General features: G+C 36.8%; 1 protein-coding gene across 6 annotated transcripts in view; it reads left to right on the forward strand.

The window, feature by feature from the left end:
- The first annotated feature begins 5690 nt into the window (after nt 1–5690).
- The window catches only part of fcho2 (FCH and mu domain containing endocytic adaptor 2), a 39956-nt gene continuing 30857 nt past the window's right edge, over nt 5691–14789 (forward strand). For 3 of the 6 annotated variants that reach the window (XM_030149166.1, XM_030149168.1, XM_030149167.1), the window contains exons 1-2: nt 5691–5888; nt 13916–14007. In XM_030149166.1, coding sequence (XP_030005026.1) covers nt 5856–5888; nt 13916–14007 — 125 coding nt within the window. In that variant the 5' untranslated portion in view covers nt 5691–5855. The remainder of the gene's footprint in view (nt 5889–13915; nt 14008–14789) is intronic. The other 3 variants (XM_030149169.1, XM_030149170.1, XM_030149171.1) reach the window with 3 other exon arrangements.

Raw genomic sequence — 14789 nt, forward strand, 5'->3', positions numbered from 1 at the left:
AAGTTTTGTTATTGGTTGTTTGGCTTCTTGTGCTAAAAGCATGACTTTGAGGATGACTGTAATGTTTTTGGTTGTGTTTTGTGGGGTACTTTCATCTCTTGCATGTTGGTGGCCCCTCGCACCCCAGCTTATTGCGGGAGGGGGATTACGGGAGGGAGGGAAGCTTCAATTAAAGGTTTGAAAAGTACATAGTAACCATATTATGTATTGCAACACTGGGACTTTTACAACACCACATACATGTTGCTGGAGTGTTCTCCCTAAACTTTTACCCCATAGCTGGATGTATAGTTTTTAAATACTGTGAAACTTCATCAATGTTATTGTCTTGGGTTGTTTTGCGCTGTTATATTTTTTAAAGAGTGTAAGTTACGCCTGAATGTATTCCATGATGAGTGGGAGGCAGTGGAAGATTTTTTTTGTCCAGTTTTTTATATGCCCAGTAGGTGATTTTCTTTTTTTGTCTCCTCTGCTGGCCAGAGTAATAATTGCAGTATTTTAGCCCTTTACAATGCACATGATATGCACTTGAGGTTAAGATTGTAAGTGCTTGACACTGAAGTTGTAGCCAAAACTATCAGAGTATCATCTATGTATTAACACAATACCAAAATATTGCTGCTAAAATGAACTTACTTAATGCAATAATCACCTGGATGCAATTGGATTACCAAATTGAAGAGACGTTTAGTGTCGTAGGTGAATTTTCACAATATGAAATATACTACTTATGTTAAATACTTTTTGATGTGAATAGTGTTGAATGAAGGACGTAATGCATCATGGAATACAGAGGCAAACATGTATGTGCCACGTCATTTTGTGTTCTCAAGTTGAAGTGATTTTTGTCTGTCACATTCCAACCATTTGGCATGCAAACAATGGACAGCTCAATGGGGTGTTTCTACACAGCCCTGGTGTCCTTTTATTAAAAGAAATGCAGGTCTATAAAACACACGTGAAACAATCCCCACCACTACTGTGCTGTATTTCTTACTTGATTGCTGCTATACATTGTAGTCGTGTTTCACTACTTGAATATGTGTTTTAATGTGTTAACCTCAGGTTGTCTGTGTTCAGTGTTTTTATTTGTTTTTATCTTTTCCCCAATGTGTACGCCTTTATGCATCTCCTGTCAACAACTGAGATTAGTACACCTTTTGCCCTTCATATCAGGACACATACAGATATTTATTTATATATATATATATATATGTATGTATATATATATATATATATATATATATATATATATATATATATATATATATATATATATATATATATATATATAGATATATATATATATATATATATATACATACACACACACACACACACACACACACACACACACACCCATGGATGTTAATTGACATGAGTGTTACGCGTGTGCAACACTGCAGGTTTTCAGATGTAACAGTATCGTCACTTATAGTTAAAGGCAGGGGTAAGAATAAATTGGGAATGGTAACTTGCACATAATGTACTTTGTCAAAACTGATTATTAGACTGTGGTAAAATATTTAGTCTAATGTGTAAGCAATGCCTTGGAAGCAGATACTTTGAGATTTTGTTGGTGTTTTACAATAGATTTACAGAATGCTGTATCTAAAGATGAGGGTCACACCTAATTAAAAGTAAATAAATAGGTTGACAACTTGGTATAAACATTTTGATTGCAAATTTAGGTTTGACTTTCTATGAAGCTTTATTAAAAGTTAGTATTTTATAAAGCACCCACCACTATAAAGGAATGTCTTGTTAAAGAACTCCTGTATGTTTAAGCTTATTTAGCCTTGATTAGATTATCTGCCTTCATCATTTTTGCTAAGAAAAGCAAAAACATCATTTTGATAGATATGTTTTTTGTTTGTTTTTTTTGTTTGTTTTTTTAAATAAGCTGCTGACTTTTAAAAAAAGTGATACTTTTGGGGCCACCAAATATTTTGGATCATGCAAAGAATCTATATTGTACTGTAGTAATTTTGTAATATTTGTAAGATGATATAGTGGGTGTGACTGGTTACCATTGCTTGAATCTTTACATTGTTCCAATAAATTGTTTACATTATTATGGGTCATTGTCTCTTTTTTTTTTTACCCCCAGGTTGTTTTAATCTTTCCATACTGCACAGTGATTGTTGGTATGTCTTTGGGCTGTTTTTATCAGTTTAGATCAGACAACCACTGGTATGTGACATATTCATTCTCTGGGGTTTGGGGTTTCACACTGCCGCATCACAATGTTCGTATGGTATGTGTCACTAATAAATTCAGGTGTGTTTGGCTGTTAAAGGCTTGGGATAAGATGATGTAGGATTGAGGATTCATCAGTTATCTTGCACTCCCCTGGGAACAAAACAAATATAATAGTTAAGACTTTTTTTTTTTCAGGAAAGTCAGAATAAAGTTAATGACCTCTGTTTTCTGGTACCTGTGCAGTAAAGGACATCTTTGGCCATGCTTAGCTGTGACGTTTGTATATGTAATGATGAGCATATTTTTTTCTCTTTATTAAAATGCAACAAAATATAGGGAAATATTGTGCACGGCATTGGAAATCCTCAAAAAATATAAACTACATGACTACTACAGGAAACAGTATTATAGTGATCTCTGTTCCCATCACTAAAAATAGCACAAACAATAAGAAACATGGGACATGTTGAATGGAACCTGGTGTAAAACACTAGATTAGTTGAGAAAATCTCTTAATGTCTGTAGAGAAGACTTAAAGACGTGCTAAGTGCAAAGGAAGGTTACACTAGTGTTCTGTGTTTTTACCATTAGACAGATTTTGGCATATCTGTTACATATTTTAGGTGTATATGAAACCTATACGATGGATTTCATTCTTTTTTTTGGTTTCGTTTTCTATTAAATATTTTCTAAATAAAATTTTCCCTCTATTTCTATATTTTGTGACAGTTCTTTCCTTGTTTTTAATCTAGACTTTGTTCACTACTGTTTGGTTAATTGATAATGCACATAGTGTTCTGAGTGTCTTGTTTGTTGTCAAAGCGCTTCATAATCAGCTGTTTTTAAAAGTGCTATACAAATAAAGGTTTTGTCATGTATGACTTGCAAAGACACAGATGGCAACATATAACCACATGAATTTATCTGTTAGCATTTATTTGTCAACGTACTGTATATGTGACATTTTCTGTGTTCTTTGACAGCTAATCGTGTTACTCTTGCTAAAACAACAAACCCACTACCTATTGTATTTGCCTACAACCAGATAGACTTGGACATGTGTTACAAATTTTAGTTGTATGAGTAACCTACACAGATTTAATCTCCTCCTTTATCACACATTTATCACGACTGGGTGTTGATGTGAATTTTTTGTTTAATTTTTTTTTTACCACCTAAATAAACTATTTTCACTATAATTCTATATCATCATCATAATTTTTATTTAAACTCATAGATATATTGAGGACATAACCTCATTTACAATATAACTGAGACAGAACAAGATATTTGAAACATCCAGTGGACATAACAGAAATACTGAAAAGTAAAAGTGACAAAGACGGATTAAAAACAGAGAACTCTACTTAAAAACAGGAGCAGCTGGAGGTAAAATAAGCAAATAAGTGTATTTGTGATATGTCTACCTTTTCTGTCTATTTTTCTTTTTTGTTTGATGTCGATGTGTGTGTTTGTGTGACAATTTCTATGTACAGTCACATGGAAACAAATCTCCCTTCTGGGACGAATAAAGTCTAAGTCTGAGATGGAATTATGGATTTAAAACACAAAATATTTGAAACATACAATGCCATTTTAGAAGTACCAAAAAGTAAAAGTGATAAAGATGAACTAAAAACAAAGACATCTACTTAAAAACAGGAGCAGCTATATTGGCCTGTATATTTTTTCCTTTGTGACAGTTCTTTCCCAGTTTTTATCTAAGCTGCTGTTTGTTCAATTGATAATGCACATTCTGTTCTGAGTGACTCATTTGCTGTCAAAGCACTTTGGAAACTTCTATTTATAAAACTGCTACATAAATAAATAATAATAAAAAATATATATATATATATATATATATATATATATATATATATATATATATATGTATATATATATATATATATATATATATATATATATATATATACATTACTATTACTTGTAGATATGCAAATATCAACATACTTCCACATGAATTTAGCTGTCAGCTTATCTGTAAGGCTTCCTATGGTCTTCCACAATTAACTGTTTTAAAGTGTACCACCAGATAATCTATCTATCTATCTATCTATCTATCTATCTATCTATCTATCTATCTATCTATCTATCTATCTATCTATCTATCTATCTATCTATCTATCTATCTATCTATCTATCTATCTATCTATCTATCTTTCTTTCTTTCTTTCTTTCTTTCTTTCTTTCTTTCTTTAGGATCCTCATTAGCTGTACCATAGTTAGAGCTATTCTTCCTGGGGTCCTTACAATAATCTTTACAACTTGTCAATGCAAATAACATACAATATAATCATACAAAACAATTTTCACATACTACATAACATACAAAAAAAAAAAAAAAAAGACAAAAATACTGACAAACAGCTCCTTTAGGTCAGCAGTGGTATAATATATATACAGTACATATATTCAGTTAACCCAGGTACCAATCATTTATGGTCAATAGATGTTTCTTAACTGATTTCTTAAATTTCATTTTACAGTTTTCTTGTGTGATGTGTTCCGGTAGTTTGTTCCATTCTTGCATAGCCTTGTATATTACCATTTTTTTCATTGCATTTGCATTGCATTGTATTAAACAGAATAGAAAAATGACAGTATTTAGTGTCACGTCATGGCGTGTGGTTGTGAACTATGCAGTATTTTCACGCCTAAGGTGCACATTAATAACACTGGTCAACAACAAATTTATTGTTTAAGTTTTTTGAGCTGATTTAAGATAATTTTGGTGTGCTGAATCCAAAAATCACATTAATTTTGCTCAATCAGGTCAACTTTCTGAACTATGCTACATATTGACTTTTTAACATTTTTGCTTACATTTATGGGCATTTTCACATCATATGATACAAAATTCTTTCATATTTCTTGCAATAAACAAGTTCTGAAGATTTTACTTTTGCCAATTTATGATTAATGTTTTTTTTTAATATTACAGGTGAATGAAATGGCTTCGACTAGAAGATCTTGCAAAAATAAGCCTGATGTATTCTGCTACATCTGCGGTGAATACACCATTGTACCTAACAGGAATCCTGTTAGAAAAGGATTTTTTTTCTCTTAAAACCTATTTTGGGTGAGAACTATATAAAAAAATCAACTGATAAAGCCACAAAAATGTAATCAATTTTGTGAGGAGATCAAATTTTTCAAAATCAAATTAGCAAAAAAACCTGACCTGATTGAGAAAAACAGATGTCATTTTTGGATTTAGCGGTGCAAAATGGTCCTAATTCAGTTGAAAAAAACCTAGACAACTTGCAAAAAACATTTTTTTGTAACCCAGTGTTAATCAACACGAGTGTCGGAGTTTTCGAGCTGCTCATGAAGGCAGCATCTTGCCCAGCGACGGCCCGTGGTTTGGTCTGATGCGCCTCATGCCGCCAGTGGGGGCGCTGTTTCCTCCATTCGAAGTCTGAAATTCAAGGGGAAGAAAGCACTGGGGGAGAGGCGCAGTGAGTACAGCCGACCGGAGGTGGAGTCTGAAGGTGGGGAGGGAGAAGAAAGGGGAGAGGAGGAAAACGGGGAAAGGCAGATCACAGAAACGGGGGGAGGACAGTGGAAGAATTACGCGTTTAAAGTTGCATTACAACAAATCTAAGCATTGCGGCGAAGAGGAATAAAACAAGATGATAACGCCCTACTTCCTGGAGAATTTCTGGGTAAGTGGTGCCTTTTAATCTCGCTGTTTACACCGGTGCTATTCCTTATTATTCTCTTGCTGTGTTCCCTCCCTATCATGTTCATGTCAGCAAGGAACCAAGTATTTTTCACTGTGTGGAAGTGCTGGCGTGGTTCGTAGTCTGGCTCCGGTGGTCGCGGTGGTGTCCCGGCGCCACAGACCTTATGGTCAGTAACCCAGCGGCCGTCGTTAGTATTCTTCGCCGTTTATTATTTTGCCACCCCGGGGTTTGGGCCTCTTTAAACCCATCTAACTTGAAACCTCGTAGAGTCCACCCATGTAGCTGTTAATTGGCCGTTATAGACTCGTCTGGAATGTTTATGGTCAGTTCCGGGTTTACTATTGGACAACGCAGCTGTCAATCACCGCCTTGGGCCGTACGCGTCATTTTCTTCCGTAACAAAGTTTCAGTGAGAGGCCAGATGTTTAGTAAGTTAGAGAACAGCTTTAAAAACTGAAATCCACCGCCGTTCTGTAGTGAACGTTTAGCAGATGTTTAATAAAGACACTAGTTTACTGGGCGGACAGTTGCTACACAGTGTAGAGAGTTGTTTCTTCTCAACTCAAAGGTCATTTCTGTGCCGATAGGATAATTATTTGACGTGGCTGCTGTGTTATAGCAGGTTGAATACAAGTCATTCTGAAGATCCTGTCCATTAATGTGCTTTGTTTACTCTGTTCACAGCTTTTCTGTTACTTTATGGATTTTCCTCATGTTTAGTCAGATAGTAAACTGTGAATACACTGCATTTGAAAGCTAAAATAACCCAGGGAATTACTGTTTTAGAGTTACTGCTCCAAGTTAAAGCCATACACCGACTGTTACAGGTGGTTAATGTCAGCTGACATGCTCTGTATACTGAGGATAACTAAGATTCTTTCGCAGTGGAAATAAATGAGCTGAGACAGCAGGTAAAGAGAGGCTGAATAACTTAACAAACGTGTTATTGCTGAGCTTTTTATATTTCCTGTAACCACATGCTGTAACCACAGGGTTATTGTCGTGCCTGAGTTAAAATGAATGAAACCAGTTTACAGTGTGCCCTAGTGTAAAACAAGCTCATATATTATAGTTAGTAAGCTGTGTCTAGTGCTGTCAACAAGTTTATAAGCTTGAAATAGGCACCATTCATGTTGCATCTGTGTCCTCCCTAACGTGGGAAAAACCTGATCCATTTTGTAGCCTCAACTGACCCCTTTTCCAGGTTTGAGACGCTGTTGGGAGTCGGCTCAAAAAGCAAATAAAATTAAACCCATAATTAAAAACTACATTACGCTAAGGGGTTGAAGTAATTTAAAGAGTACACCTTAAAAAGCTTTTTCAAAAGGAGATTTTCTTATTACCAGAATGGAAAAGAGTAGTGCCAATACACTGACTCTTCAATCTGCCCTTTGTGCCCTGCAGTGAGCCACAAGAGAATCCAGTGATGGCAAAGATCAGCTGTGTGTTTAACATGCAGACCACACACGCACACACTCTTGGCATTGGGGGATGCATCTATTTCCTTTTGACTTGACTACAAATCATTGACACAACCCAACATGCACAGGCACTGATTAATCTGTGTAGTTATGAGGAGTTTTCTCATCTGATCCACTTGTAGACAGTATACAGACATCCACACACACACACACACACACACACACACACACACACACACACACACACACACACACACACACACGTGGATTTTCTTTAACTCCTGCTCTTTCTCCCTGTAGCTAGTCTTTTTAGAGACATTTTTCTTGGCACCTTTTCCTTGCATGTAATCTTGTCTTGAATCTTTGATGCAGACAGTATTTCCTTTCAGCTGAATAAACAAGTTCTTTAAGAATTTGGGAGCCAGACATAGTACAGCTTACTTTCTCAAAATTGGAGCACTAGTCACATACTGCAACATTTCCGTTCACAAGAGGTTTACACATCTCAAATGACCATTTCCCTTTTTTTCCTGAAACATACATAAGTAGGTTTGTTCACAGTGGCTGGGAAGTGAGTGTTGTCATTGCAAAACCATAGTATATGTGACTATAGGTGTGTTGTCTCAGACATAGTCATAGCAACAGGAAGTAGACCTAATATTGTGTCAGTGCAACATTTGTAATGAGGCTATGTTTAATGTGGAGATTACTGACCTTTAGCACCTACTGGGAAAATAAGATGGCAGTGTGATAAGCAAACAGTTTTGAAATAGCCCTCTAGTGTAGCGTTCTTCTAGTTTCATAGTCACAGTCGCACAATAAGTATGGTCAGATATAAATGTCACTAAAAGTCTGAAGAAGTGAAGAAGACATTGGACAATAGTGACACATTTCCTTTCACCCGGCCCATTTCCCCTGAGATTGTCTGAGGCTCAAATAACATGCAAACACAGGCTGTAGTATATCTTTACATTAATGTTGAGGTAATGCTGATTTTTGTTTTGTTTTGTTTTGTTTTCCCACAAGGCTGATTTGTTTGGTTACACCAAAACACAATGTGAGCCAGTGAACTCTTCAGAGTATAGTAAGCAGGGTGAAAACATTTTGATAAACACTGATTGACTGTACACTTTTATGCTGAAACAGAAATGTAGCCCCATAGTGGTTGTTTACCTTTGACAGTTGTGTTCCAACTCAAATGAACATATGTGGATAAATGGTTCATAAATGGTGATTAAAATAATCTCTTATGTGAAAGTATAAACTGTCACATCCCTAACTGACAGTAGTGGTCACGTTCATCCACATCGGTGTTTATACCACAAACAAGGCCCAGCCTGTGTGCACTTGCCACATACACTCAGTGTGTGTTGCTGTTGTTGGTCTGATGACTTGCGACAGCACATTGCACTGCTTCCCGACCTCTCCGATCACATGACCGAGGGTAGACACTCTGATGTCATCCTGCTGTCCACCCACTGTGTGCACTGGGTCGTGGAGTCTGCAGGGTACACCAGGCCATCGTTTACAGTCTGTCTGGGAAAAGCAAGTCTTGTTTAGCTAAACTTAGAAGTGTTTCTTTCCACTGCTTTCACCTGAACGTTCATTCACAACCTTGTCAGTGAGCACAATTTTTCCTGGTTTACTCGGTTGCAAAGGGAAATTATATAAACAGAACTTCCTAAAGCGCCTCTATGTTACATTTGGCGCTGCTATGTGACAAATGCATGTTCTGCACACTAATGTGGAACTTAAACAGGCTTAGTAGAGCTTTTTGGTTCCCTTTACAAGTCAGTGCACAGTCAAGGCGAAGTTGTTATTCTGTTTTTTGTGAAATCAGAACAATCAGAAGTCTGTCTCCTATAGAATGAGATTTTGCACAGGGTATTACAGTAGTTTCTGCTGTAACTAAAACAACATATCAGTGGATTCCAATTAGTTTAGATTTTAACTGATCCTCAGTCTTTGTTTACTTGGGTTTTATTTTGTTGTTGATCAAAACGGGGACAGTATGCTATGAGAGAATAACATCTCCACCCATGTAACGTCTTGCATTACTGCCTGTCAGGCAATAAACACTTGATTCTCTGCACTACACAGGATATTGAAAGTGTTATTGTGTTCTAACAGAAAGAAAGTGAATTCCTGTGCTGTTCTGCTCGGCAGATGTTACATGATAAACTGCAGCACTGTAGATTTACTTCTCTATCTTATAAAGTGGTATTTTAGATTAAGGTTGTCTTTCACATCATTGATTTTACCTCTAATAGTTCATCAGTTCCAGTCAGTGCTCTTTGTTCAGCAGAATGAGACTGAAGTTGTGTGTTTTGTTTCATTTTTTGGGTTAAAACCTTTCGTGTGAACTTGACTCCTTGTCTTATTTTACAAGACGCTAACTTTGCAGTAAACAATTGATATTGCTCAGCACTATAGGAAAAAGAATAGGGGTTAGGGAGGACAGGTATAAAGGCATCTCCAGGAAATGGGTGTCAAAGCTTTTTCACAAATGTTCACATGCTGTTGATAAATATTATTCTAGTTGATAGTTTCTTGGACACCCAGCAGGAACTTATCTCCTCATTCTGGGAAAAAAACCAGACCAGACAGAGATTACTCAAAAATCTGTATATGTATAGTACACGCAGTATATGTCAAACTGTACTTCTGCTGGAATCAAGGTTTGCATGTAATAGTACATGAAGTTGCTCCTTTGTCCATTTGAACTTCCTGTCTCCCTGCTTTTGTGGGAAAATCCTTTTCGCAGCAAAAGCATTAGCACAAGCTCAGCCATGATATAAGCCGTCTAGTAACATTACCTACTCCCCCCCCCCCCCAATTAAGAGCTTGCAAAGGATCTGATTAGTATTTGCAGTGCAGTGGGTCGCAGCCAGGCTTAAAGTTTGGGCTTGAATCAGTTTCTATTGGTGATAATTTTGGCCCAGACTGAATATTGGACAGCTGACACTGTTCACACTCTTCCTTTTTTTGATGAAAGGTCAATCTGTAGGAAGCGGCCTCAGCTGCATACTCTGCAAGTGCACAAACAAGCTGTGATTGACATGTGTTACAACTTCTCAGCTGGTTTTCCTGCCTCGCGTTGAGACAGAATGTTAAAAAAATCTCTCCACTTAGATGTGAGCATAATGAGTACTTAAGTATTTCACAATATGTGGTTGGAATATTAAACACTCCATACAGACTGTCATCAATGAGTCTCTAGATGAGGACATTGACAAACTGTGTGGTTTTGGTGTCACCTCTTCTGTTGCGCATTGGAAATTTGTGGTTAAATTATAACTCTCTAAAAACACCTTTGTTCACTACTTTGTAAGGTTTTGGAATCAATTTCAGTGATGTAGCCTCGTGAAAAGTTAATAACGCCCCTGAGCTCTTTCCTGTGTTTGTTTTTATTTTTCTTTTGTATTCATCAGTATCACATTCCACATGAGCACAGTTATTGCACAGAATGGACGTTCATCCTGTTGCTATTCTGCTGTATTTGGAGCCTTTTTTCATCACTTTCCTGTTTTGTAGCCTGTTCGACCTATTGACAATATCTCTGCCACTTCGTATATCTTCATTTTTGCTGCTGCTTCAGTATTTTTCTATGTATAGGTCATGGTTTGTATATCACCTTACCCTCTTGCCATTTGTATTTAGTAGTTTGCATGTCACGCTTTCAGCTGGCGGCACAGCAGCTGCTAAATGTGTACATCTTTTTAATTATCTTGTTACCACAGGAAACACACATTAGTGATCTGCCCATTTGTTGAAAATGCAGAGTGGTGATCTGTGGCCCAGGGGAGGATGCTTTCTCTTTTAATCTCTGTTTGCTCTGTAAATATATCTCTATTGGAACAACTTTTAGCTTCAATTCGACACAAATTCCCTGACCTTTCATCCTTGTTGCTGTGGAAAATGCCTGTGTACCGAACTGCTGACTGTGGACTGCTCCAGGAACCAGGAAATATCTGTGTGACAGTCTTAGGTTGAGATGAAATTAGATTTCTGACCTGAGTCAGACAAGAATGAGGATAAACTGCCTGTTAGCAGGGTGGATATGATAAAAGTGCTGCTTATCATCTTGACTGCACTTCTGTTTTAGTGGGAGTTTCCATTTTTCTTACAGTTACTGCTTTGGTCTTTCAGATGCAGGTTTTCAGCAGTCATACAGATATTCTCAGTAACATGTTAGAGAGCACTGTTTTTATTTTTACATTAGGCAGTTCCTTGGTTCAAACTACAATGTGTCTCCTCTCTTCCAGTCAGCATAGCACAACAGGGCAAAGAGGAAGTAAAGGGACTCTTCTTGTCTTGCCAGTGAAAAAGAGGGACACTTCGAATTTAAGCTGCATCAACAAATTCGTAATTGCGTCATTTTCGCTACAGCAGTCTTTCGTAACTTACTCATGAGAAACAACACTATCCCCAGTACTATATAAAACTACAGGATTTGGTAAAAAAAAATGCCATATTGTAATTATTGTGGATGATATTGTGGCTGCACTTTGAGCCTGTTTGCTTGATTGACCAGGAAAATACACCTATTACACATGCTTCTGATGTTTCTTTTTTCATCTCAAACATATAAATATTCAAAATGGTATTAGGAAAAACACAAGTACTTTAATACAAAAAATGGAGAAACTTTCATTTTTCTCATTCTAGGTAATCCATCATGCACACTGGACCTTTACAGTGTACTTGTAGTGAATTTTCAATGCTAGCTCGCACATTATCAGACCAAACAGGTAACCATACGCCCATTTCCTCAAAATTGCTAGCCATAGTTTGGTTCTTGAACACATGCTTTCCACTCAATCTTGCTCACTGACTATGGCTTGTTTGCTCACACTTGGCCTGGAATCAACAATGGTACTTTCAGCTGGCAATGGCTGTTCCCCATAGTTTCTGTCCACACATGTGATTTACTTAACAAAAAGGTCCAGTGTGGTGCATTTTTTTTTTTTTTTTTTTTGCACCTCTCGAAAACATGACTAGTGCAGGTACACTTTCATTAGAAGTATTCTGTGATTATATATTTGCTGACACTGACTATGATATTGTTCATGTAATTACTTCTCTAACGCTAGATTAGATCCTTAATGATGTGTTCATGATCATCTCACCTGCCTCATCTGTCTCAGGAGTGATTAAGGAAGGCTACTTCTTTCTTTTTTTGTGATTTTTATCTTTTATAAATTGTTTGTAATGAGTTATATATTGTTCATTGCCTGTTTGATATGTACATATAAACTCTTTTTAAAGGGGTTAGATGTAGTGTTGATATTCCAAGTTATGTACCAGAGCACTCTAAGGACTACCAAAACCACCAAGGAATCAATGCTTTGTATCCACAGACTATCATTCACTGAATAAAGTATAAAGCTCATTGTTTACACATACAGGTATTATAGTATTAGCAAGTATTCTTTTCAAACAAAAACTTGTAGTATATCCAAATAACACTGTGTCATATAACCTTTACATGCCGTATCAGCTGATAGTTAACATCATAGCTCCGTTAGCTTAGCTCTGTTTTTAGACAGAAAACAGCCACAGTAAAACTGCGATTCACCTCTATTTTCTATACAGTTTGTGTTGTTTGGAATCATCCAAACAGGGTCAGTTTCCAAGCAACTGTCACAGTTTAGTCTGAACTGTGGATCAACAAACAGTGAACTTAGCAGAGATGATAACTTCCATAAGCCTCATAATCAAACTCACCTGTGTAGAAGAAACACTGCGATTTCAGCATCAAACTCCATTCTTTTCATTTATATCTGTGTCCTGTGGTGAAAACCACAACAGTGCTTCCCAGCTTTTATCACTTTGACACTTTCTTTGACTCTAAAAGTTGTTTCTTAGTGGTTTTCATCCCATCTCGTCACTTTCTGATGTTTTGGTCAAAGGCCCTGCGGTGTTAGTTTTCCTCACCATACTCCCTCTAATGGTCACATCAAACCCTCATCCATCGGTGTCAATACATTCAGTTCATACTTCTACATACAATGATGTCTGTCAGAACTTAGCTCTTTATTGTAAACAGTCTAATGATAATTTTATGTCATTTTTTGAGTAGAAATACAACATGCAAACCCTTTTAAGTTGAAAAAGATTAGTTTTTTAGTAATAGTATATAGATGTTAGGTGTCATTTAGTCTTTAGTCTTAGGAAAATATGTTGATCTATCTGTAATATTAGCCTAATGCTTACATGTTAGTAACATAAACCAGGCCTTTTCCTTTTATATTAATTATTTAGGGGGATGCATGCATTTTTAAAGCATCTCTGCCATTGGAAACCGTTACCAAGTGGTTACAGTCGCACACACAGTTAGCTGTTCTGGCTAGTTCTACAACTTTCTGATCAAACCTTCGACAATCTATAACAGTCATGGCTAAGATGAGTATGGTTGACCAGAGCCTTCTGCAAATGCAGTTGGAAGCCATGCAGGCAATGAGGATGCTGCTTTTAGAAAAAACCTTTACGGTAACGTAGACAACTTAATCTCTGAGCTATTGTTGTGCTTATTCCGGTGACTGATCAGCCTGCATTCTTCTTTTTGTCTCTTTGGAATACCAGGGTGAAAAAAATAATGGCTTTGACGTGCTCTACCATAACATGAAGCATGGCCAAATTTCCTCCAAGGAACTGACAGACTTCATCAGAGAAAGGTAAGACACTATGGTCGGATGCTCATCACTTGACCTTTTTGGAATGAGTTGGACTCTTCTAAGACACAAAGTAAAGCCACTTTCTCTTAAGGTTGTACTCATTAGCTTGTTCTAAGGGTGTTGTACCTTGGATGTTTGCCTGTATTGTGGTTACCTGAGTATTAAATGCCCTTCCAGTTGTTAGTGACGTGCTCACAGTAGCTCTGACTGCACCTAATTTTCACTCTGACTTTGGCAGAGAGGTTTATTTAGGTTTATTGACTCAAACAAAGTAATGCCTTCATGTAAGAAAATCTACCCATAAAATCAGTCAAATGTGAAACATTCTGAATGAATCCAGATGAGTGAAAATCTACGTTTTGTCATAGGAGCTTAAACCTAAACCCACTTGAAAACACACATCACATTTCAATGTCAACACCCTGATAATCCCATAAGATCCTATAATAATATATCCTTTTCAAATGCAACCCCGTCCTCATAATGATTAGCCTCATTATGTGAGAGGTGCATGTTTATAAACGGTCGCATGATGGATCGTCTACCTCAGGAATTCATCTGTGAATTCCAGTCTCTGTCTACCTTCAGGTATGCACTTTGTCATTCGGACAGTTTATCTAGGATATTTGCATGCCTCATCTCCAACTGTGTATAGCCTACTGTATCTGAAGAGAAGGTTTTAATCACACTCAGGGTTTTTTTATGTTTGTAATGAGGCAAATTTTCATTTGTAGTCACATCCCGTGTTTGTGGTGGGTGGCCTTTACTGTCACTGTTTTATG

Source organism: Sphaeramia orbicularis, chromosome 12, assembly GCF_902148855.1.
Source record: "Sphaeramia orbicularis chromosome 12, fSphaOr1.1, whole genome shotgun sequence".
In the NCBI taxonomy this organism is placed as follows: domain Eukaryota; kingdom Metazoa; phylum Chordata; class Actinopteri; order Kurtiformes; family Apogonidae; genus Sphaeramia; species Sphaeramia orbicularis.